Genomic DNA, 25,593 nt, shown 5'->3' with positions numbered 1-25,593 from the left:
ATCGCCATCCGGCTATCCCAGACGCCTGAGTGTATTTGGGGGTAAACGCGAGGAAATGATGCTCACACTGCAGAGCTGACCGTCACCGCATTTTATGGATGAGAACGTGGGGCCGGCGTGCAGACAACCGTCCAGGGCTATGAACCTGCAGCGTGTATCTGCGGGCGACCTCTCCAGGGCTCCTTGCCTCCCCATAGGTCACTTCTGCCCGGTGGCCACTGTCACGAGTGCCTGGGGGCTGAGTGCCCCAGAGACTGGTGGTGCAGAGCGGGGCTTCGGGGGGTGGGCGGGGGTGCTGCAAGCCTGGGGAAGCGGCGGGTCAGCAGCGCCAGCTCCCAGAGGTTTCTTGGTGGCGATGGCGGCGGCTGGAGGCAGGACAGAGGTGGGAAATCCGGGGCCCCCAGCCTGGAGAATCACACAGAGCCCCACGCTGACCCCAGGGAGCTGGCCTGGCCCAGACACGGGCCTGCCAGCCTGGGGGCAAGCCACAGCAGGTGCCACCAGCACGGTGGCCACCTCCGCCTGAGACCACCCTCCCCCTCCAACTCCCCCATCTCAGGGGCTCCGTTATCCTCAGATAAACTCGGCCTTTAGCTTTGGGTGATCTGCCCACTGGCAGGGCTCAGGGTGCGAGGCAGGGCAGTCCTGGGGGCAGGCCTCAGCCCCCGCCCCCTGCCCCCCACACAAGGACCTGGCCACACGGCCTGAAGGCTCTCAGAGGGCCCGACGTGACGAACCCTTCCACGGGAGAAGCTGCAGCCCAGCCCGTCAGCCCAGGGGAGAAGAGGTTCAGAGGCCCGGGAGCACAGTGGAGAAGACACAGCCTCGGCCCCGAGGCCCCATGCCCACTCACGTCAGTGCGGGTGGTGGGCCGGGTGGGGCCCTTCAAAGAGACAGTCTGGGTCAGGGCAAGTGTCTGTGCATCTTTGCGTTTGTGTGTGGGGTCTGGGGGTGTCCTCCGTGTGCAGGGTGTGTGGGAGTGAGTGCGAGTCTCCCCGGGGCTCGACGTACTCGGCCCAGACGTGCTGTGTTTGCGTGGGGGCCTGGGGCTGAGACTCACCCTCGGACGGGGATGGACCTCGTGGGCAGCAGCGTCTTCTGCAGCGGCAGCTGCTCCCGCAGCAAGCTGCTCATCTTCGTGAGCACCCAGGGCCGCAGGGGCTCCGAGCTGGTCTCCGTCAGCCAGGAGAACCTGTGGGTGGTGACAGACCGGGGCTGAGAGCTGAGGGCAGGTGCCCCTGCCGCGGGCAACCGTGAGGAGGCCGTGGCCCCCAAGGTTGGGCTCGGGGCTGCCCTCAGCCCTCCCAGACCCCTCAACCCAGAGAAACAGGCCGCCAGGCAGAGGCCCCAGGCCACCCAGCCTGCGGGCTCTGCGGGCTCCTGCCCCGCCCCCACAGCCAGACCCCATCACACCCCCCACAGGAGCAGGTGTGCTGAACAGGCGACAGGAAACAGCCAGCCGAGGCTCTGGGGGGCCCAGCTCAGGGGCTAAGGGGTGGTGTGGAGCCCGCCATCGGGGAGCACGGAGCAGCTCAGGGGACAGAGACCCCCACCCGCTCCTGCCGTGTTTCCCAGAGGGTGCTCCTGGGGTGGGGGCCTGCAGAAGGGGGGCCCTCCTGGCTCGGGCTCAGGGTCTACTACCTGTATGGAAATTTCCTGGCAAACTTCTCCTGCGTCCTGGCCTTACTCTTCTTTCCCTGGCGGGACTTCTTGGGGGCCTTCGGGTCCATCACAGAAGGGGGCTACAGTGAGGTGCACCCTTCAGCCGGAGCTGGAAGAGAGGCTGGAGGAGCCAGTCAGGACTCGAACAGCAAGGCTTCCCCGACAGCGCACGGAGATGGGGCGCCGAGGAAGGCTGTGAGCCCCCCAGTGCTCAGCACACTGCTCCACAGGCCTGCTCTGGTGTGTCAGTGTGTGTGTGCACGTGTGTGTGTACACGTGTGTGTGTGCAGCTCTACACCACGCCCATCTCTGAGTCGCCCCTACAATCTGTGTGTATGTGTGTGTGTACACGTGTGTGCACACAGCTCTACACCCAGCGTGGGCTCTGAGTGGCCCCCACAGTCAGAGGGGCCCTCGGCTGACTGGCCCTGCAGGTCCCAGATGCTGCCCCCTCCGCAGCCGCATCCACCCCACGCGGCCCAGCCGGGGCCACCTCAGCTCTCCGGGCCATGTGGGGCCGTGGCCGCACAAGGTCGCACAGGCAGAAAGGCGCGGCTGGCACCCTCAGGAGACGGGCTGCCCCGTGCCATCTCCAGGCTGGGTCTGCAGGGGCTCCTGCCCGAGGCTGGGCTGGACTGACCATCTCCCCCTGGGCCCCGGGAGCCCCCAGGCTGGGTCATCATGAATAAAGCTGCTGTGGATGTTCACGCACAGATTTCCACACAAGGATGCATCCCTGTTTCTCTGTTGCACGCGCTGGGAGTGCAGTTGCTGGGCCGACGGAGGCCCGTTGTTTTAGTTTTAAAGAGATCTGCCCCACAGCTTTCGAGTGGCTGGGCCATTTTCCCTGCCCCACAGTCACGGGTAGTTCTCTTTCAAAGGATAAGACAAGAGTAAGGATGACCCAAGCTGGGGCGGAGCAGGACTGGGCACAAGGCTGACTACAGGGGCTCGTGAGCCCCTCGCCCCAGTGGCTGTGCTCATGCAGCCACATCACCATCCCGTGACCTTCGCGGGCTGAAGCCAGCCGCCTACCAGGCCCCTCCTGGCGTGGGGGGCCCTGGTTCCAGGCGGGGGGCTGTGCAGACACCAGCGGGACCGACCGCACCAGGCGACAGGTTCCCCGGGAGCTGGCGCCCTTGAAGCGGCCCTGCTGGCGTCTCAGGGATGGGGCGGCCGGGACAGCTTCGAGGCTGCTCTCCACTGCACTGCCCCTGGAGGGCCTAGGGGGCCAGGGGATGAGCACGGCAGGCCTCTTTCCTGCCTTCTCACCCTAAGCCCCGCTGAGCCAAGGGAGCGGCTCCCAAACACGGTATCTCGCAGCAGTGGGGGCCTGTCCCCCCATCCCCGCCGTGGAAGCCGCTGAGCCACAGGCCCTGAGGGTGAAGGCCATGAAGGCCCCCAGCACCGGTCTGAGCACGCACGCACACGTGGGCACACAGCTCCTGGGGGCCCTCTCGCCTGCATCATCGCCCGTCCACCCTCTGGAGGGGGGCACTGCCCCCTGCTTCTCTGAGCTGCACACAGCTCCCGGGGGCCCTCTGGCCTGCATCATCGCCCGTCCACCCTCTGGGGGGGGCACTGCCCCCTGCTTCTCTGAGCTTGAGTTGCAGCAGCTGCGTTCCTGTGACCACACTTTGCTGTCGGATCTCCTGAGACCGGAGAGAAGCCTCGGAAAAACAAGCACTTCTTTCCGGGCAGGGGCTGGGTCCCCAGGAGCCTTGGGCCCCTGGGGATGGGGCAGCCCTCTGCACCAGGGCAGGCCTTGGGCGAGGGACCTGGGCTGGTATGAGAGCAAGGCTCTCAGCCCCTCCCGGGGCGTCAGGCTGGGATGCAGGGAGTGGGCAGGGGGCCCAGGTCCAGGACGGGGTGAGCCTGCGGGGTGTCTGGGCCACGCTGTGGGCCCTGGTTTACTTCCCCACCTGATGGCAGACAGGCCGCTATCGCCCTCTTCAGGTGAGGAGACCGAGGCTCTGGGGGGAACTGCCCTGCCTGTATCTCTGTCCCCCACCCTGCAGTGCGTGGGGGAAGAGGTGGTGTCCAGGCCACATGGCTCCCACAGTCCTGGAGCAGCTGGGCGACAGAGGGTACCCCAGCAGTGACCACAGAGGACATGGCCCTGCCCAGGAACCCAGGGCCTGGAGGGGGCGGGCAGGGGCCCCGACACCCTACCCAGGTCGCCTGCGGACCCTCTTGCTTGTGGGCCTGGGCCTGTGTACTGTGGGAAGCCTGCTCCCACAGGCAGGGGGGCCCCTGGGGGTCCAGGCTGCCACCCCCATCCCAGCGGAGATGCTGTTGGTGTGGGTCAGAGCGCCCGGCAGTGACCCGGCCCGGGAGGATGCTGATGTGAGGGCCGGCCCCCCTGCAGCCAGAAAGGTGGAGGTGAGCAGAGCCCAGGCCCAGGTACTCACTGGCTGCCCTGTGTGATGAACCTGGGGGAGGCGAATGCTGGCCATGGTCCTGGCTGCCATGCGCCGCCAGGCTCTGGGCCCAGGATGCGGGGCCAGGCCCGCAGCCTCACCCAGCATCAGAGCCCCCGAGGTCACAATCAGTGACTCCTGGCCGGGGAGGGGCCGTGGGAGGGGCTGCGTGGAGCCAGGCTGGTGGGCACCCCGTCTCTGAGGACCCTGCATGGGAGCACTCACAGCCACACACGTGGGAGCAGAGCCCACACGGGGCCTGGAAACAGCCCACCTGGTGGGAATAAAGCTCCTTCCTCAGAGCCTCCCCGATGGTCTGGTGGCTAAGGCTCCACTCTCCCAATGCAGGGCCACAGGCTCCATCCCTGGTTGGGAACTAAGGGGCCAGGTGCCAAGCGATGCGGAGAAATAGTAAAGAGAAGCTCCTTTCCTGGCTGACCTTGACCTGAGCCCTGGCTGCAGCCCAGGAGCGGCCGGGCTGAGGAGCGCAGGCGTAAGGGTGCAGCTCCGGGGTCTGCTGCCCCATGGAGACCCCACTGGGCTAGGAATCGACCGGACTGCCGGTGGACGAGCAGCGGGGAGCCTACTAGGCCGGGGCCCCAGCTCAGCGTGAGGACCAGGGCGGGAGGGGAGCGGACGGTGCAGACAGCAGGGCCTGCCTCCGCCCTCACGTCCTTGGCCTTGATCCGGAGGGTCTCGGAGCGGCCCTGACGTGGCGCTCCTGTCCAGGGGTTTGCTGGGGGTGCGATGCAGGATGAGGCCCGAGGGGAGCCCCGTGGGGACCCCTCTTCCTGGTCCCTCCGCCCCTCAGCTGTCCCTGCCCTGAGGCGGGGACCCCCTCCTCCTCCCCTCAGCCGTCCCTGCCCTGAGGTGGGGACCCCCTTCCCTCAGCACTTCCTGCCCTGAGGCGGGGCAGCCCCTCCAGGTGGGGCTGGGAGGCATCCCGTCGCTGGGTCAGCAGTGAAGAGTCAGCCCTGCAGTGGTGGGCTGAGGGCAGCAGCCTGCTGGGGTCCAGAGGTGCGCACAGGGCCAAGCCCATTGTTCTCGAAGATGGAAACGAACCGAGGGGCAGAGTGAGCAAGACGGGGAAGGAGGCCTGCAGCCAGTGGAGCCCCAGGAGCCCCCAGGCGGCCCACAGCTGTGCAGGACCCTGAGCACCTGGAGGTCCCGGTGGGCTGGGCCTGTCCTGAGGAGCGCAGGCAGGAGAGTGTCCACCAGGGAGGGCCGAGGGCCACCTGCCCAGGATTGTGGCTGTGAGGGGTGCCGGGTGAGCCCCCTGCCCGCCCTGCCAGGGCCCGGCACTCATGACCCTCCTGGAGAGCCCCGTGTGCACCCCGTGGCCAGGTGGGAGGGACTCCCAGGGGCTCTGGCACACTGGTGAGGTCACGGTGCCCAGGGGCCCGGGGCTCGGCCCAGGTGACGGCAGGCCTGTGGGCAGGTGGGGCTCCATGCTTCTGGTTGCTTCTGCCCCGGCCCCTCTGCAGCAGCCTGACAGTCTAACACCAGTGCTGAGAGGAGGCCTCCGCCGGGAGAGCGCGGGCCGGGTGAGGCCAGGGCGGGCTGGGGCGCCGCAGCTGCTCCGGGTGCTCAGTGCAGACAGCCGCGACAAGGCGTGCGTGGGAACACCAGGCGTCTGTGCGGAGAAGGAGGCGAGCGGGCCGGGAGCCCTGGGGTGGACCCAGCGGCCAGCGGAGCTCATGCAAGGAGAGACGTGGTCCCTGGAGGGAGGCGGTGGGTAATGGGGCGGGCCCGAGGGACACTCGGGCGAAAGCCACTCGCTGTGCGCACGGAGGCCACGAGGGGCTCGCAGGCCACCACGGCGGGTGGGCGCGGCCTTGCACGAGGGCACAAGTCCCGTCTCGGTCAGCCTCTCTGCCTTTCTGCGGGGCCCCGACCCCGACGTGGGCAGGTAAACATCTGGGTCTGCGGTCCAGGTGAGTGATGCCTGGCCTTGGATGGGGGTGCGCGCGCCGCTGGGACATCAACAGGAACTGAAGACATGCGTCCGGAGCAGAGCGTGCACAGCAGAGAGGGCCTTGGGTTAGGAGGCTCTGACGGCTCACGATCAACTGAACATTTATTCTACAATACCCACGACCAGACAGGCCCACAGACAGAGAAGACGCAGTGAGGGGGCCGCCAAAGCCGGTCTCGTGTCGTCTGTGAACAGACCCAGGTCTGCCTCTTCCTTTCCAGTGCGGACGCCTTTTGCTTCTTTTTCTTGTCTGATTACTCTCTCTAGAACGCCAGGGTGAGTTGAATGAATAGCAGGCAAAGCAGGCATCTTTATCTTGTTCCTGATCTTAGAGGAAAAAACCTTTCGGTCTCGTCTCAATACTGAGGACAGCGTGGTCTGTGGGGTTTTCACACGGGGCTTTATCGTGTTGGATTTTGCAGATGCTTTTCTGTACCAACTGAGATGGTCACGTGGTCTCCGCCTGTCATCCTATTAATGTGGTGTCTCATCGGGTGAGCTCCTTATTGGGAAACACCCTCGCAGCCTCGGAACAAAACTCACTTCGCGTACAGTCCTTTAGAGACCTGCTGGGCCTAGCAGGGACTTCCGCCCTGCCGAGGACGTGGCACCGGGCCGTCGGGTGCTGGCCAGGGTGTGCTGGCTGCGTCTCCATCCGGCTGTGGTAGCCTGTGACAGTGATGCATAGAATGACTTGGGAAGTGGTCTCTCTTCTTCAGCTTTTTGAAAGATTTTGAGAGAAATTGCTGTTAATACTTCTTTTACGTTTCACAGAATTACACCATCTGGTCTTGGGCTTTTTTTTAAAGCTGTTGGTTCATTTTTTTAGATCAACTTTATTAAGGCATAACTGACACACAATTAAATGCAGTTAAAATCCTGATAAAATGCACGAGGAAGTAGCCGTCTTCACCATTTTAAAGTGTATGTTCAATTCCAAACCAGTCCATCCTAAAGGAAATAAACCCCAAATATTCACTGGAAGGACTGATGCTGAAGCTGAAGCTCCAAAACTTTGGCCACCTGATGCGAAGAACTGACTCACTGGAAAACACCCTGATGCTGGGAAAGATTGGAGGTGGGAGGAGAAGGGGGCAACAGAGGATGAGATGGCTGGATGGCATCACCGACTCGACGGACATGAATGTCAGGAAACTTTGGGAGACAGCGAAGGCCAGGAAGCCTGGTGTGCTGCAGTCCAGGGGGTCACAAAGAGTCAGACGTGACTTAGCAGCTGAGCAGCCAGCCTGACGGTCGAGGGTGGCAGCTCAGTGAGCTCTCATCTCCGTTCCTCCGTGACGCGCCAGCCGTTTGCGCATCTTCTGTGGATAAATGTCTGCTGAGGCCCTTTGCCCGTTTTCAACCTGCGTGTTTGTTTCTATGTCACTGGGTTTGGAAGTTTCTCAGTATATTCCAGATACTGCATTCTGGAGCACGTGTGGCCTGGACATCTCCCCTCTCCTTCTGGGCTTTGACTTTTGCTCTGCACAGTGTCCTGGTGCCGTTGACCGCACTTACTTTTGCTCTGTACAGTGTCCTGGTGCCCTTGACCGCACTTACTTTTGCTCTGCACAGTGTCCTGGTGCCCTTGACCGCACTTACTTTTGCTCTGCACAGTGTCCTGGTGCCCTTGACCGCACTTACTTTTGCTCTGTACAGTGTCCTGGTGCCCTTGACCCCACAAAGTTTTAACCCCTGAGGTCCAGTCTGTCCATTTACCTCGTCTCCTGTGCCTTTGGCCGCATGAAGAGTCACTGCCAAACTCAGTGTCGTGGAGCTCGGCCCTGGGCTTGCTTGTGAGCTCTGTGGCTTTTGCGTTTAGGTCCCTGGCCCACTTTCAGCGGACGTCTGTATACGATGTTAGCAGAGATCTGACGCTGCCCTTTGGCGTGGTTTCCCAGCGCCAGCGGGAGAAAGAGGACACTTTGCTATGAAAGGGTCTCAGTGCTGCTTCCACGGTCCCCCCGACCTGACACGTGAGGCCTGACTTCCCTGTTCTCCACACGCCCCACTCTGAGCTGGGACCATGCTGTTCTCACAGCTGAGGATCTGCAGTAAACTCTGAAACAGAAAGTGTGTGATCTCTGGGCTTTTTCAAGGTTGTTCTGAATGTTCAGAATCCCCTTCAGGTTCTACGGGAACTTCAGGACGGGTTCTTTCATTTCTGCAAAAGTCACTGCTGAGTTTTTGACAGAACCTGAATGTGTGATTGCTTCAGGCACAACTGACATTCTAACAGCATTAAGTTTCCTGATCCACAAACACAAGCTGTCCTTCCACTTATTTGTCTTCCTTTTCTCAACAGTTTGTAGTTTTCACTGCACAACTGTTCCATCTCCTTGGTTAATTTAGTTCCTATGAATTTTCTTCTTCTGGGGGCTACTCTAAGTGGAATCGTTTTCTTCATTTCGATACGGATCACGCTTGGTGTACAGGCTTTCACCGGACTTCCTGGAGTTGACTTCGCATCCTGCAACCTGCTGAGCTCATTCACCAGGTCCAGCAGCTTCTGTGTCTGGACATGAGGCGTCTTCAGTATTTTCTACATCTACAACCCATCATCTGTGAGTGGAGATGATCCTACTTCTTTTTCTTGCCTAATTGCTCTGCATAAACTTTTAATAAGGACTCTGGTGAGCAGAAGTGCAAAAGGCGGCGGCCTTGCCTTGTGAGCTGATCACTGTGGGGCTTTCACGTGCGGCTTTTGTTACACAGAGGTGGTTTTCTTCTATTCCTGGTTCACTGAGTACTTTTTAACGAGGACAATGTGTTGAATTTAGTCAAATGCTCTTTCAGAATCAACTGATCTCATCATGTGACTCTTTTCCCTTCATTCTGCCGATGAGGTATACTGCGCCGATTGGATTCTGCGTGTTGAGCCATTCTTGCATTCCAGACACAGATCTCAGCTGGTTACAGGGTGTAATCCTAGGAGAAGACCTACCTGAAGGAGAAGAGACAGTGACTCGACGCCAAGGCCGAGACAACGCAGACAGCAGCACTGCCTGGCCAAGGCGCTGAGACGGCCGTCGTGAACAATGCTCCAACAAGTAAGAGAAAACGCTCCGCCTGTGTTACACCCTGTTCAGCTGCCGCCAGCCCACACGCAGGAACCAACAGCGTCTCCTGCGGGCCACCAGGCTGCCTCCACGGCAACCGCTCTCCCACCTTGCCTGCTCGTTTCTCCGCAGTAGCTGGACCCTGGGACTGGTAAGCTGGGCACCCCGCCCCTCTGCAGCCCCCTCTGCCGCCTCCAGGAGGGTAGCAAACACCCCGTCCACAGACGGTGACCCCGACTTGCTTACTGGCCTAAAGTTTCTTTAAAAACGAAGTTCTGACCAATGGACCAGTGGGCCAATGGGAGGAGGGCAGCCCAGGACCGCACTGCCGTCTGGAACCCTGGGCGTGGGGCTGGGGGGTCTGCTTGGGAGGAAACAGGCTCCTCCCCAGGGAAGGCTGCCCGCCTCCAGCCCTTTGAGATGCCGACAGGCGTGCACAGCCCAAGGGCAGGCCCTGGCATCACCTGGTCATCTGCTGAACCAGCCTGTGAGTGAACAGACTGTGAGCAGAACCCTTTTAAATAACTTTAAATTAGATTTCACACAATACAGTACTGAGAACCTTTTAATATTACTCTGAAGATCAACAGGCTGAACACGCCCCCTGGAGTCAGTTTCATAACAGAGACTGTTTCCTGGAAGCAACAGGGAGGGGCTCAAACTGCAGCAAGCGGAGTGCTGACCTGGACGAGTCCATCGAGAGAGGCCTCGCGGAGGAGCTGGCGGGCAGAGGTCGGTCTTGGCTCACCTGGCGGCTCTGAGCGAAGACGTCAAGGAGGCAGCGAGTCTGCCCTCCCGTCAGCCCAGCCGGGTGGCGGCCCCGCGCCGTCCTGCCTCCTGTCCCCAGGCAGCGTGGGCTCCCTGCGCCACACGCGCTGTCTCCCCGCCGCAGGGTGGGACAGGACGGGGCGGTGGGGCCTAGCCTCAGCAGCCCTTCTGCGTGATGTCCAGTCCCGATGCCTTGGTGATCTCCAAGGTGGTGAACACCTGCCCGGGGAGGAGAGACAGCGATTCACACGCAGCCTTGCAGACGCCAATTTTAGGAGGACACGTCCCTAACGCGACGCTGATGCCGCCCTCGAGAGCACACGGCTGAGGACAGCGGGCCCCTCCCCGTCCCCGGAGCCCCAGCGGGCGCACCTCTCCGCACGTGGGGTGGATCCCGATGGTGTCATCCAGCAGCTGCTTTGTGAGCCCGCACTTCATGGCGGCAGCAAACCCCTGAGTGATCTCCCCGGCGTTCGGTCCAAGGACGTGAAATCCTATCACCCGATCCTTCCGAAAGGAAGCCAGTAGGTTAACGCCCCGAGTAGGAGCCTTGTCACCCCAAGTTCACAGTTGAAACTTACAGCGTCTCCCCCAGAAAAGCGGCTCTAATGCCGCCCTGAGCCCAGAGCACCACCAGGAACCCGCACCCTTGAGACTCTGTGGGGAGAGCCCTGGGTGCATGCCCTGAGGTACCGTGAGCCCCGACCCATCAGGACGAGTGTGCACCCGCTGCCCAGAGGGGTTCCCAGCATGGTGGACGCTTCCAGTTACCCCGAGAGAGTGCTGAATGACAGTCCGACGAGTCGGGGCTAACGGCCACGCTGGGGCGTGTGCCCTCCGAGCAGGGGCCCCACTCCCGGCCTGGGGCACAGACACCGGGGAGTGGGGGGCCCTCTCCCCTTACCCCCACACCCACACACTGGGGGGAGTCGATTCATCCCGGGCACCCGCGGGTCTCCAGCACTCAGCCTCCCCGTCCACAGCTCTCATCTCTCTCCCCACATCTAGAGCTTCAGGGCCAACAGTGCACCAGGGGAAGGCCTGTGCCCCCACACTCCCGGCCCCCACAGCGGGGAAGAACACCCCACAGTGACTGGACTCCCTGGAGGCCGTGGGCGATGCCTGGAATTGCTGGGCCCCACGGGAGGGACCCTAGGAGGGTTGCATGAGGTCACATCATCAGCAACTTCGTGTCCGACCTCCCCAGAAAGAATCTCAGACTCTAAGAAGGGAGGAGCCCCGTCCTGGCACAGCCTGGCACACTCTTCACCGGCCTCGAGGGGCCCTGCTGTCCCCACGGAGGGGCGAGGGGCTCTCAGCCTTCCCTCGTGCTCCACAGGGGGCCCTGCACCCGCCGCTGTGAGCGCCTCCATTAGAATTTGAGTAATTCTAACCAGGCTTTCACTGCATGGAGGCATCTCCTGACTGCCTGTGATGCGGCCCATCCACAGGCAGACCGCGCTGTGTCACACACAACTGTGTTCCTTGCAGACTGAAGGTCTGTGTCAACCCTGCGTTGAGCATGTCTCCTGGCAACGTCTTTCCAGCAGCAGTTGGTCACCTGGTGGTTCTGTGCCACATTCTGGTAACTCTCACACTATTTCAAACTTCTTCCTTATTATTGTACCCGTGATCAGGGATTGCGATGTTACTCCTGTAACTGTTCTGGGTACCTCGAACCAGGTCCATGTGATACAGGGACCTTTGCTCAAGGCTCCACCAACTAGCTCCAGCCCCCAGCCTGTCTCCCCGTCCTTGGCCTCCCTCTGCCCTGGGACAGGAACACACTGAAATTAGGCCAATAATCTCCCAATGATGGTCTCTGAACGTTCAAATGGAAGGAACAGTCGCACGCCTCTCCTTGACATCAGAAGTTGGAAATGGGGAGGGCAGGTGGAGAGCCAGGACAGGCCGAGAGCTGGGCCTCCTGAGCCGGACAGTCAGCCAGGCTGAGAACGCGGAGCGACAGCTCTCCAAGGAAACAGGGAGCGCTGCTCCAGCGAGCGGAGGAGCAGGGGGAGAGCAGCAGCCTGCCTGCTGGCGTGGGTGGAGGCAGCTCTGGTGTCCAGGTAGAAGACCACACCAGCCGCCGTGCCCTCCAATCAAAGCCTCCAGAGCAGGGCTGTGATCCCCTCCGGTTCCATGAAGGAGCAGAGAGGGGAGGCTGCAGGGTGGTGGGAACTGGCGGAGCGGGCTCGCAGAGACTCAGGAAGGAACCGTTTCACAGAGACGGCAGCACGGGGCCGGGGCGGCAGCAAGCGCCGCCGCAGAGGCTGCAGCCCTTCACCCAGAAGACCTGACCTCCCCAGAAGCTCCGACACCGAGTGGTTTTCAATGTGGATGGAAAGACGCATCTGGGGCGTTCGTGGGCTTCCCAGGCGGCGCTACTGGTAAAGAACCTGCCTGCCAATGCTGGAGACGTGAGAGACCTGGGTTCCGTTCCTGGGTGGGGAAGAGGCCCTGGAGGCGGGCATGGAACCCCCTCCAGTAGTCTGGCCTGGAGAGTCCCATGGACAGAGGAGCCTGGCGGGCTGCAGTCTATGGGGTCACAAAGACTCGGACATGACTGAAGCGGCCGAGGGTGCACGCAGTCCTTTCACAGTGAGAGAGGAGAAGTCAGAGTCTGGCTTCACAGCCTCAGAGGACAGGCTGCTCTCGTGCTGGGCGCTGACACATTGGAACCCGGCGCTGACCTACCGTTCCCCGAACCCCAGGGCCTGTAACAATTACGCTGAATTGACTCTGGTTTACGCTCAACAAAGCCTGGACGGCATCTGCTTATAACATGGTTTACGGAATATTTTAAGCCTACTTAAAATAAGCCTACTTTTGAAAGCGACTGCTCAGAAGAAAAGACTCCTTTCCAAGTATGAGTGCCCTTTCCCAATGGCATGCCCCTGACCACCCCAGGGCTCTGATGGGATGTACGACGTGATGGGTGTCGCTTTCACATCTGCTAACACAACCGCCCTCTGTTGTCCAGCAGTTAAGAAGCAATCTGGACTTCCAAGTCTTATTATTGGACAAATCCACTCTGCTAGGCTGCAGCTGCCACAGTGAGTCCTCTGGCGGATCCGGACAGAGTGGACTGAAGGCCTCTGGAGAGGAGTCCCATCCCAGATGCCGTAAGAGCATCACAGCTCATGGGACGAACTCAGAACAGAAACCCGAGAGGTGTTTGGAAGAACCTGACTCTAGTCCCTGAGGATGACAGCGAGGGGCCCAGGACTTCCTGGAGGAAGGAAGGGAGACGCGGCGGCAACAGCAGGAGAGCGGGGGTCAAAAGTGGGTCCTGAAGACGGGGCTGCGCTGCCGCCACCTGAGAATGAACCGAATGCAGGAGGAGCTGCTCCCGACAGACGAGCACAGACAGCAGTTCCTGAGGTGGAGCCACTCCTGCAAGAGGGCGTGACCACAGCCGTGATGACAACCAGGACTCGGGACACGACTCACACTTGGCAGATAAAGGACGGCAGGTCGGCAGTGCCACTGTGGGGGAGACTCTGTCAAACACCACTGCCTGCTCCAGAGAAACCACTCATGAAACACGGGTCCTTCCGAGCGGCCAAGCGTCCCGGTCATCTTGTTTTCAGAAACAGCTGCGGCCACCCCAGCCTTCAGCCACCTCCACCCTGATCAGTCGGCAGCCCCAGCACTGAGGCCAGAGCCTCCACCAGCAAGAGGGTTACAATCTGCTGAGGGCGCAGCTGATGGTTAGAACGTTTAAGCATAAAGTATTTTTAAATTAAGGTTGTACGTTGAATTTTTTAGACAGAATGTGACTGATAAAGACTGTAGTCTGGTGTAAATGTGACCTCACACGCACAGGGAAACCAAACAACACCGGGCTCGCACGACCGTGACATTCGACTTATTGCCAGGCCTGGAACCAAACCCGCAACGTCTTCAAGGCTGCCTGTGTCTCCAGATGCAGACGGACGCGCCTACGCTGTGTCGTTGACGGCCCAGATCACGGCAGAGCCTGAGGCTCCACACCGCCAGTCAGAGCGCCCGAGAGACACGATCCCAGGGAGAAAGGGAGACACATGTCCAGCCCCCGCAAGCCCAGCACCTGGGCGGCAGTCTGAAGGATTTCTGCCTAGCCCCGAGAGCTATCTTTAAGGAGATTATGAAAACCCAGATACGAGACTAAAAGCGACATCTTAAAATCAAAGCATGCCCGCTTCCGACCGCATGACGTACGTTGTCCAGTTTATTGCAGATTATCTTCGCGTAACAAGTGTTGTTGTCTCTGCCGGCCACTGTCCACTCGAGAGGCCAGAACAGAGTGTGGTAGACCTGCAAGAGACAGGCAGAGGTCAGCGTCCGTGGAGGCGCCCCCGCAGGGCTCCATGATCACACAGAGATGGCAGTTTGTCCACCAGCGCTCAGACACTTAAACACACATGACCCCAGCTTCCGAGTCTGACGGAAATAAACTCTCCTGCACATTTTATTCAGAGAAGGCAATGGCACCCACTCCAGTACTTTTGCCTAGAAAATCCCATGGATGGAGGAGCCTGCTGGGCTACAGTCCATGGGGTCACTAGAGTCGGACATGACTGAGTGACTTCACTTTCACTTTCACTTTCATGCACTGGAGAAGGAAATGGCAACCCACTCCAGTGTTCTTGCCTGGAGAATCCCAGGGACGGGGAAGCCTGGTGGGCTGCCGTCTATGGGGTCGAACAGAGTTGGACACGACTGAAGCGACTTAGCAGTAGCAGCAGCAGCACATTTTATTACAAACTTTTCAATCTCTCTGGCTATAAGGAACATGAGATAAATGCTTCTTCACCCCAAGGTATTATTCCTAAAATATACCCCGAATGTTAAGAAAACAGATGGTGCCAACTCTTGAGATTATAAACAGGATTTCTGAAACAGAAAGCTCCTGGCTTCAATGCACCCCGAGTCCTGCACAGGACCCTCCCTCTCCAGCCCCTTCCTCACACGCATGGTTGTCACTCAGTTGCGTCTGACTCTCTGCGACCCCATGGACTGCAGCATGCCAGGCTCCCCTGTCTTTCACTATTTCCTGGAGCTTGCTCAAACTCATGTCCGTGGAGTCAGTGATGCCGTCCAACCGTCTCATCCTCTGTCGTCCCCTTCTCTTGCCCTCATCTTTCCCAGCATCAGGGTCTTTTCCGACGAGTCGGCTCTTCACACCCTCAATCTTTCCCAGCGTCAGGGTCTTTTCCGACGAGTCGGCTCTTCACATCAGCGTGTTAGCTCTGCTTTTCCTCCCAGTATTTGGGAGATTCTGTTTAGTATTGGATCCTCCTGGTTCAAAGTGGGCGTGAAGTGTGGACCCAACTTCACATTTTTCCTAAATGCCGTCCACTTACTCCAACACCCTTAATGAACGTCTTTTGCCATAAATTTAAAACACCGCCTTTATCGCATGTTAATTCTAAGCACCTGAATCAATCTGGGCTTCAGCTTCTGTTCTGCTGGTCTTTGTCGCCCGTGTGCCGCTCAGCACAGTTTTAGTGCCCGTGCCCTCAGGATAAACTACCATCCGACATGGCTGGCACCCTCCTCCGCCCGGTGCCCTCCTTGTCCAGACCCTCCCTTCAGAGTTCCTGAGGGGTCCAGTCGTTAGGACCCCATGCTTTGTTTGCGTGGGGGCGCAAGTTCAATCCCTGGTTGGGGAACTAAGATCTAACAAGCTCAGTGGCACAGCCCGCCCCCCAAAATAATCTCCCTAATACTGCCTTTTTAAAGAGTTTTAATTGTTAAATCAACTTAGGCACAAGAAGTGCAAATTTAAAAGCTCTGGTCTGTGACTGGCCGCCTCTGCCTCCCGGTGCCCTTTTCAATCAGACACAAGTGCCTTTCCTCCGGCTTGTCATCAGCCTGCACGCTTCTAAACTGCACACTTTCGCTGTGGTCACCTGCTCCTGGGCGGGCTCTCCTTCCTGGCCTGCCCTCCTGTTCAGGAGGTTTCACTCTCTCTTCCCTGGCCTCTGCCCTCCCACCCGCCCTCCCAATTACACTGAAATCTGTAAGCTAGATCAGTGCCTGTGTTTCCTCACTAGGAGGAAGCTCTTCAAGGAGAAATGGGCTCCCATGTGCGGCGGGATGAGGCTGGACCCCGACCTCACACATGTACAGAAAGTTCTCAGAATGCATCAGAGGCCCACAGGTCAGAGCTGAAAACCGCAACACTCTAGGAGGAAAACACAGGCATCAATCTTCACGACTGTGGGTCAGACAATGATTTGTCAGAAGTGACATCAAAAGTACATGTGACAACAGAAAAAAAAAAAGACACACCAGACTGCACCAAAAGGAAAGGTCTTTGTGCTTCAAAGGGCACCATCAGAAAAGTGAAGACAGAACCCACAGACACGGTGAGAACTTTCATAAATCAGCCCACGGCCTCTCGCTAAGCTTGTGCTGTGTTTCCCTGATGACACTGACGCCGAGATTCCTTCCACGTGTCTGCTGGCCACCCGTGCACGTTCTTTGGGGAAATATCCTTTGCTCTTTTAAAAGCCGGGTTGTTTGGTTTTTATTGTTGTAAGAGTTCTTTGATATTCTACATACAAGTTCTTATCAGAGATCAAAGTCTGGAGGACTTTATGGTGTGAGTTTTGTGAATGAATTCCATTTTCTTATCCTGTCTTATTGTGCCTACCCTCACCTTTTCCCCTTAATTTCCTCACTTGAAAAGATATAATACATGGATTTATGCGAGGTTTCCTCAAGTCTCTTTATAATAAGAATATCAAAAATACTAATAGATCAAATTTTCAGTCCTGCAAAATGCAAAAGTGAAAGTCTAGACGGGGTGTGCTGATGTGCAGGGGCCTTGGGAGAGACCCGAGGGTGACCCAGGACGGGGGCTCTGCCTACAGACACACCCTTCATCTGGCCGTAGCCTCCTTCCTCTCACGTGCCTTTGGAACTAAGTGTCAAGTCCACGATGGCTACCGTCACTTGTCAAGACCCGAGTAAAAGTTCCCACTCACACAGCTGGTTCACTATTCCCAGGAGTTAATTATAAACACTGATCAAATTGCGTCCTCTGAAATGGAAACTTCTCACTGAAAGCACCACCTAAACAACAGCCCCTGAAAACATGGTGGTCCTAACCCTCTGACCCCCTTCATCCCCCACCCCTCCCACGTGGGGAGAAGGGCAGGAGAAAGCCACTCGGACCACCCACCACATCACAGCAAGAGCACACCGTGAGGCGGTGTGACCGGACGGGCAAGGGTGGAGGGGAGCAGAGAGCAGCTCTGGGGGCGTCCGAATGGCCCGCAACCCCGCAGCGCCGCAGCCCTGAAACCGCCCTCCTGAGCCTGCGGGTGGGGCGGGGGGCTCCCAGAGCCACTTCCTGAGCCTGGCCCCGCCGCGCCACGTGGGGAAGGTGGACAGAGCCAGCTTGGGCCAGCAAACGTCCCCATGACATGCGACTGAGACAAACACTGGGTCAGTCAGTTCCTCCAAAGACCAGAAGTGGCACTGAGCTTGCAGTGGGGAGAGGCCACGTGCATGTGGCTGCCACGCATGCCTGTTTCTGCAGGAAGAGAAGCGTGACCTGCGAGTGTGTGCGTGCACACACATGTACACACGTATGTGCACACGTGCATGCATACATATGCACACACATGTACACACGTGCACATGCACACACACGCACACGGGAACCCCAGCAGGAGAGGAGGAGCTGCCGTGGCCCCCAGCCCCTGGCCGGCCCCCCTCCCCACAGCTCCCAGGATACTGCGTGCCCCCCAGGGGCCTCCCCCTCAGATGCTGCCCACGCACTTAAAGCCCTGTACGCACAGTCTGCATCCGTCTTCCCAGCTGTGTGACAATCACTCCACTAGAGACAGGGCTTACATTGTTTACTTTCCAACTTCCCCAAAGCAGGAATGTAATTTCCAACAATGCAGCCATCACAGGAACTTGCAAAACTACAGAATGCAAAGTGGCCAACAGGAGAAACCGTGGATTAGAGGCGAGGTCTGAGAATGCACCAACCGCACATCTTACATTCAGATTCTCTGCCTGGTACACCTCGCCAGCCTTCTCCTCTGAGTACCCACAGCAGCCGTACTCCAAGGGCGTGAACACCACGGTGGGGACGTTGACGTAGTCACACTGCAAGACAGACAGCTCGTGTCTCGTTTTGTCCTGTTTTTCACAGTGAAAATCCGCACAATGTACATTCATAAACAGAAGACAGACAAGCGCAGCCCAGCGCAGGTGGCCACCGCCCACCACAGTTCGGGGAACTGAGTCACTGAGCAGACAGGGGAGCCCGACTCCGGCTGCTTCAGTGAGACCGGGACCCCCAGCCACGCACAGGACCGCCCCTGCGAGGGTGAGCAGGAAGCCCTTCCGCCACACCGGGCAGGGCGACAGGCCGGCCTGCCAAGCGGAGACGGCCACACGCTGAGCCCATCAGACCCCGAGCCGCGTGGCCCTGCCCCTGGTGCCAGAGCAGCAGCCCACCCAGGACGCGTTCCCCGACCCCTCCGGCAAGAAAAGACGGCCCCACCTGGGTGCCCCCGTGTCGCCCAGGACAACACCCTCAACGTAAGATGCTCACAGCATTTACTCAGAACCATCAGACGGTAGGGGACCGCACACAACACGGGACGCCTCCCCAGCGCGACGTGCACACGGTGCACGCGCACTGCCTCTCCTCTCATCGTGACTGTGACTCAGACGTTGTCCAGAGACAGCGGCGAGGAACGCACCTTCTCTGATCGGCCCCCGAACAGCCTTCGTGCCAGCAGCTTGCCCGCCTGCACGGCGACCGGGGTGAGCTGCGGCTTGCCCTCCAGGACGTCCCCGACAGCATAGACGTAGGGCACACTGGTCTGCTCCTCATCATTTACGGGGATCTTGCCCGTCCTATTGTGTTTGGGGAAGAAAAAATATTACAACTGACTCTGCACTGCTGGAAGCAGACTCTCTTCCGCCAAGCGTCCCTGGACCCGTGGCTCAGACAAACCACTGCCTGCTTTCTGAGCGCTGAGGACAGCGCCAGGCCTCCCCCAGAGTTGAACATGCTGCTGCTGCTAAGTCGCTTCAGTCGTGTCCGACTCTGTGTGACCCCATAGACGGCAGCCCACCAGGCTCCCCGTCCCTGGGATTCTCCAGGCAAGAACACTGGAGTGGGTTTCCATTTCCTTCTCCAATGCATGGAAGTGAAAAGTGAAAGTGAAGTCGCTCAGTCATGTCCGACTCTTAGCGACACCATGGACTGCAGCCTACCAGGCTCCTCCATCCATGGGATTTTCCAGGCAAGAGTACTGGAGTGGGGTGCCATTGCCTTCTCCAAGAGTTGAACATACTGCTTTGGAATTTTCCTCCTTGCCTGATCAAGGACAGACAAATTCATTCTAAACAGAAAGTGGATGCATACATTTCCACAATTATTTTTTACAAGTAACTGCTTAATGCATGAAATGTTTAAGGAAAACATTAAGAGTTATCAACTGATTAATGAAATAACTGATAATACAGAGCTGACAGATTACTTACTACAAAATAAATTCAGAGCACCTCAGTAATGAAGTCAGAATTTCCCAGGGACGATCTGTGGAAACACTGAGCTTTGAGCAGGGCTGGGCGCTAACACCAGGGTACTTACTTCTCACTGACGTTCACACCAATCTTCTCCAGCCCTAACTTCTTCGTACAGGAGTCACGACCAATTGCTAACAAAACCTGCGTTTAGAGAGACGACAGAAACACAGATCATCAACGCCAGGAACGAAAACCAGAACATCACGATGAATCCTTCAGAAGCTGATAGGAGAGTAACAGAATGTCATCAACAGCCTGTGCCAATCGATTTACAGTTTAGATGAAACAGATGCCTGCAGAGACAGACTTTACCAAACTCACACCACAGGACTCAGTGACCCTACGGCCAGGCTGCACCACGCCCCCTCCCCTAACTCGTGCCGAGGCACTGACCCCCAGGGCCTCGGAATGCGACTGGATTTGGGGACAGGCCTTTACAGAGTCGATTAACGTACAACAAGGCCATTGTTCAGTCGAGAAGTCTTGTCTGACTCTTTGTGACCCCATGACCTTGTAGCCCGCCAGACCCCTCTGTCTATGGAATTCTCCAGGCAAGAATACTGGAATTAATGGGTAGCCATGCCCTTCTCCAGGGGACTGAACCCCTGTCTCCTGCGTTGGCAGGCGGACTTTTCTACCAGGGCAGTGTCCTAGTTCAGAACACAACAAAGTACCTGGATGAGGTTCCTCTCAGTCCTGGAGGTCAGACTCCTGAGACCCAGAGTCCGCAGGGCAGCCTCCTCTGAGGCCTCCTCTTGGTGCGCAGATGGTCACTCTCCTGAGACCCAGCGTCCGCAGGGCAGTCTCCTCTGAGGCCTCCCTCCTTGGCGCGCAGATGGTCACTTTTTCCTTGTGACCCTGTGTGATCAACCCCTAGATGCTACGGCAGCTCAAGCAGATTAAGGGCTTCATACTCACAGAGACCAAGTCCACGGTGTATAAATGTCTCCGAGAGTTAACTCTGGGGCCAGGTGACCTTGTTAGTAAAGTGCACGCGACACGAGAAAAACACCGATGACACACGAAGCCTCCAGGACAAGAAAGAGGTGCGACATCCCAAGGCCTGTTTGTGAGGCGTGAACATCTGACACAAGGTCAGACAAGGGCAGTAAAAAGAAAAGAAAACTTGAGAGGACCCCCCTGGTGGCTCAGTGGTTAAGGATCCACCTGCCATTGTGGGGGGCACAGGTTCGATTCCTGGTCTGGGAAAAGCCCGTGTGCCGAGGGACAACTAAACCCCTGGGCCACAGCTACTGAGTCTGGACGCTGCAGAGCCCACGTGCAGCAGCAAGAAAGGCCGCTGCAGTGAGAAGCTCACACAAGGCGAGGAAGAGCAGCCCCCAGTTGCTGCCACTGGAGAAAGCCTGCATGCTGCAACGGAGACCCAGCGCAGCAAAACACTAATAATTCAAAACAAAGAAAATCAGAAGCCAACACTCCCCATGAACGCAGACGCCAGCTATTTAACGGACGCCAGCAAATAAAATAGAGCAACATAAATACAGGACAACTGATCGTGACCAAGTGTTTTGGGCTTTGTCCCAAAATACGAATCTAGTTTAACATACAGACCAATCAATGGAATTTATCATTTGAACAGAATAAAAAAGAAAAAAACTTCCTCATCCCAATAGAAGCTGGGACAGCATCTGACAAAACTAAGCGCCCTTGCGGATTTCAGAAAATGCCTTGGAGCTCTAGGCCTAGAAGCACGCGTCCCCAGCCTCACAGAAGGTCTGCAGACGCCTGAAGGCGTACACGCTCGCAGCGGAGACAGGCCTCACCCACCCGAGACGGGAGACCCTCACAGTCTCTGTTCGGTACCCGTGGATTCTCAGCCAGGGTAACGAGGCAAGAAAAGGAAACGAAATGCACAAACTGGAAAGAAGAAACCAAACTACTGTTTTATGCAGAACAAATCCTAAGAAGGGCAATACAGAAAAATCATGTGTATTTCTACGTACTACCAATTAACCGCTGAATATTTAAAAACTTAAAATGTCATTTGCAGAGATTAAAAATATGAAGTACTCAGAGATACATTTAACAGAAACATGAAAGACCTCCAGAGAAAAATGATAAAATGTTGCTGAGAGAAACTAAAGAGCCTGCAAACATAATAAATGGGAAAAACACAGAGGTTCGTGTATAGGAAAAATCAGCGCTGCTGATTTAAGATGCCAGTTTTACCAAACTCATCTACATAAGCAATACAATCTCAGTCAAAATCCCAGCAGGCTTCTTCTTCAAAATTGGAAAGCTGGTTTTAAATTTATGTGGAGGAAGCCACCTAAGTGTCCATGGGATAAAGAAGATGTGGTGAACATATGCCATGGAATACTGCTCAGCCACAAAAAGACAGTGTGCCACTGTAGCAATGTGGACAGACACAGAGATGATCGCACTAAGGAAGGAGACCAGACGGACAAGCATCTCCTGGTCTCACCTACATGCAGAATCCTAAAGAAATGGCACAGATGACCTTACTCAAAACCAAAGCAGACTGCCAGGCGCAGAACACAGACTTCAGGCTCCCAAAGAGGAGAGAGGAGGAAGGGGTAAATTAGAAGTTTGGGATTAACAGATACACAGGACTATATATAAAGTAGATAATTAGCAAGGATCTACTGTAGATCACAGGAAACTATTCAGAATCTTGTAATAACCTATAATCCAAAGAGAATCTGGAGAAGAGCAGGTGTATAAGAACCAGCCACCAACACACACCACACAGACGGACCCCGAGGGGTGCGGACGGCACGGCTGCAGATCAGCCATGACTCAACAGGAAAAGCTGGCAGAAAAAGAGCAGCCTTAAACAGTCCTTTGACTGTTACAGAAAAAAACATGTCTTCACGGAACACTCTAGGCCCACTCTGTCAAACACGCAAGGCTGTATACTGTCACCCTGCTATGCAACCTCTATGCAGAGGACATCATGAGAAACGCTGGGCTGGATGAAGCACAAGCTGGAATCAAGACTGCCAGGAGAAATGTCAACAACCTCAGGTATGCAGATAACACCATATGGCACAAAGTGAAGAGGAACTAAAGAGCCTCTTGATGAAAGTGAAAGAGGAGAGTGAAAAAGTTGGCTTAAAACTCAACATTCAGAAAACTAAGACCATGGCATCGGTTTCCTCACTTCATGGCAAACGGACGGGGAGAAAGGTGGCAACAGTGACAGGCTTTACTTCCTGGGCCCAAATCACTGCAGACGGTGACCGCAGCCATGAAGTCAAAAGACGCCTGCTCCGTGGAAGGAAAGCTAGACAGCACAAACGACGAATCTAGACAGCACATTGAGAAGCAGAGGCATCACACTGCCAACAAAGGTCTGTAGAGTCAAAGCTATGGTCGTCACGTACAGACGGCGACAGCTGGTCACGTCAGGCCATCAGGAAGGCTGAGCACCGGAGAACTGATGCTTTTGAAGTGTGGTGTTGGAGAAGACTCTTGAGAGTCCCTTGGACTGCAAGGAGATCCAACCAGTCCATCCTAAAGGAGATCAGTCCTGGGTGTTCATTGGAAGGACTGATGCTGAAGCTGAAACTCCAATACTTTGGCCACCAATGCAAAGAACTGACTCATTAGGAAAGACCCTGATGCTTGGAAAGACTGAAGGCAGGAGGAAAAGGGGACGACAGAGGGTGAGATGGTTGGATGTCATCACTGACGCAATGGACATGAGTTTGAGCGAGCTCCAGGAGCTGGTGATGGACAGGGAAGCCTGGTGTGCTGCAGTCCCTGGGGTCCCAAAAAGTCAGACACAATTTAGAGACTGAACAAAAACAACAATTCCAGTAGCACATAAATGCTTCTAGAGAACTGAAAAAGAAGGGGCATATTCCGGACTTCTTTCATGAGCTAGAGAACTTTGATATCAAAATCTGGGAAGTTCAATATGTGAAAGGAAAATTATAAGCCGATATAATTCATGAATATAGATACAAAAATTTTAAATAGCCAAATCTAAAAATATATAAAAAGAACCATTCATCATCCAGTTGGATTTACACCAGTAATACACAGTTGACTGTAGATCAATACAATGCAACACACTGATTGATTAAAGAAAAGATAATCAACAGCCACAAAAGGAACATTCTTACAGCTGAACACCTACTGCTGACTTTTAACAAACAAAAAACCAAAATAACAACAACAACAACTTAGCAAACAAAAATAGAAAATGATTTCTCTACCATGATTAGCTACCAAAACCCTATGGGAAAACCTTGCTCTTTAACCACGAAACAGTGAAAACCTCCCTCCCGACCCCGGAGCAAGGCTGGAGCGCCCAGGTCTGCATTTCCTGTCAGCGCTGCGTGGGGGCCGTGGCTGGTGCCCTCACGCGGAAAAGGAAGAAGAGGAAGAGTCAACAGAAGGAAGCAAGTCCTTGCTACGCATGTATAACAAAGACGCTGAACCGTTTAAGGACACGTGACCAAACGGGCTCAGCTGAATCGAATCACACAATCACACAAGTGAGCAGCCTTTCTATATATCAGCAACAGACTGGGAAAGATACTGACACGTTTTCAAAAACAGCATTTGTAACTATACAGAAATATGCAAGTGCCTAGGAATAAGTCTAACGGAAGACGTTCTTGATGTCCATGGAGAAATGTACTAACTTTGCTGGGGGCTACGACAGACGGCCTAGGTCAAAGGGCAGACGCAGCGTGAGCTGGAACCTGGGCAGTGCAGCAGCGAGCACTTCCAGTGGCCACACACGCATCACAGCCCTGATCACAGTCCCGACAGGGGCTGGTTCTTATGCTTGTTTTCCTTACACCTACCTTTGGCTTTGGTCATCTTCACAATATCATTCACTTTTAGTTGAAAAAAAAACATACTGTTAGAGTATATGAACCATACATGAATAGTTTGACCCAGGTTAGCGATAAACTACAGTTTACAAGAGAAATGTCTGACTTGCATGAGTTTCAGTTATAACGACTGCCACCCAAGGGTCTGCGGACTACTCACACTGTTTGCAGATTTGACGTAGCTTGTTTTTGTTGCTTTTGATTATAAAATATAATCAATGCTTATTGCAAAAATGGTCAAATGCAGAAATGTATAAGACATCTAACTCCCCAGAAGTGAGCGCTGACAGCAGGCAGGCACACCTGCTTCCAGGTTCCCATGTAGCTCATCTGGTAAAGAATCTGCAACACAGGAGACCTGGGTTTGATCCCTGGGTTAGGAAGATCCCCTGGAGAAGGGAACGGCTACCCACTCCAGTATTCTGGCCTGGAGAATTCCATGGACAGTATAGTCCACAAGGTCACAAAGAGTTGGACGCGACTGAGCAACTTCCACTCACACCTGCTTCCAGATTTTGTTCCCTGCACTGTTACACACACCCGCATATTTCAGCATCGTATTCTTCGTGTGCCACCAAAAACCATCAAATATCAACAGCCCATCATGTTCCATATGTACTAGACTCTCACAGAGAGTCAAAAAAGTCAACCCTGGTATCATCTCCCCACGTGTTTCATCTGCGCCAATTCACAAGCGTGTCCATCCGCCCCTGCTCGCCTGGCAGACACTCACCGTGTTGTAAATGCCCTCGATTGTCTCTGTCCCTTCCGTGGATTTCGCCACTACCTTCAGCCTCCCAGGCAGGCCCCTCTCCAGCTGCTGGACCTGGTGAGGATGGACAGTGCGTGGATTCTCTCCGCAGGTGACACAGCATGGGGGGGGTCAGGGCGTGTGTGCAGGCGGGCGTGTTCCGTGGGCACGGAGCAGGGCTGGAGGACGGAGGACCGGCCCGAGGGTGGTTGAGGGAGAGACAAGCCCCTGGGTGAGCGGGAAGAGTGGACTGGACGTCGCGGGGGTCCGTGTGTACTGGGGGACGACCTCCCAAGGATGGAGACAGGCCAGGACGGCAGCGGGAGGACACCGGGCGGGAAATCGGGAGCTTTATTTTCTCTTGTTGCATTTAAAATGTTGAGAGGCATTCAAACGGAGACGCCCAGCAGGCAGCTGTATGAACGGTGTGGAGTTGAGGCGGATGCTAGTAGAGCCATCAGCACTGAGACGTGCTTGTGGGCAGAGGCGGGGCGGGCAGGGATTGGAAGGGGCACCCCGCCCTCAAGGTCCCTGGGGAGCAGCGTGAACAAGGGTAACACGAGCAGCCCCAGGAGGA

General features: G+C 56.4%; 2 protein-coding genes across 2 annotated transcripts in view; both read right to left on the bottom strand.

The window, feature by feature from the left end:
* Nucleotides 1–76: 76 nt before the first annotated feature.
* On the bottom strand, nucleotides 77–9,930 carry C22H3orf22 (chromosome 22 C3orf22 homolog). Its single transcript, XM_086369017.1, has 4 exons — nucleotides 9,800–9,930; nucleotides 1,642–1,771; nucleotides 1,061–1,192; nucleotides 77–405 (listed from the first exon to the last, which is right to left on the bottom strand). The coding sequence occupies exons 2-4, from the start codon at nucleotides 1,728–1,730 to the stop codon at nucleotides 222–224; spliced, it is 405 nt and encodes a 134-aa protein (XP_086225143.1). The 5' UTR covers nucleotides 1,731–1,771; nucleotides 9,800–9,930; the 3' UTR covers nucleotides 77–221.
* Nucleotides 9,664–25,593, bottom strand: part of TXNRD3 (thioredoxin reductase 3) — a 34,138-nt gene continuing 18,208 nt past the window's right edge. Inside the window, exons 11-17 of the mRNA XM_086365479.1 lie at nucleotides 24,999–25,091; nucleotides 19,498–19,574; nucleotides 18,599–18,755; nucleotides 17,889–17,996; nucleotides 14,088–14,183; nucleotides 10,257–10,391; nucleotides 9,664–10,103 (exon numbers count right to left, since the gene is read on the bottom strand). Coding sequence (XP_086221605.1) covers nucleotides 10,035–10,103; nucleotides 10,257–10,391; nucleotides 14,088–14,183; nucleotides 17,889–17,996; nucleotides 18,599–18,755; nucleotides 19,498–19,574; nucleotides 24,999–25,091 — 735 coding nt within the window. The 3' untranslated portion in view covers nucleotides 9,664–10,034. The remainder of the gene's footprint in view (nucleotides 10,104–10,256; nucleotides 10,392–14,087; nucleotides 14,184–17,888; nucleotides 17,997–18,598; nucleotides 18,756–19,497; nucleotides 19,575–24,998; nucleotides 25,092–25,593) is intronic.

Source organism: Bos grunniens, chromosome 22 (assembly GCF_055505025.1).
Source record: "Bos grunniens cultivar Pamir isolate PY7600 chromosome 22, Bosgru_T2T1.0, whole genome shotgun sequence".
Taxonomy (NCBI): Eukaryota; Metazoa; Chordata; class Mammalia; order Artiodactyla; family Bovidae; genus Bos; species Bos grunniens.
The sequence above is the reverse complement of the archived record's forward strand: the minus strand, read 5'-3'. Positions and strand labels throughout refer to the sequence as shown.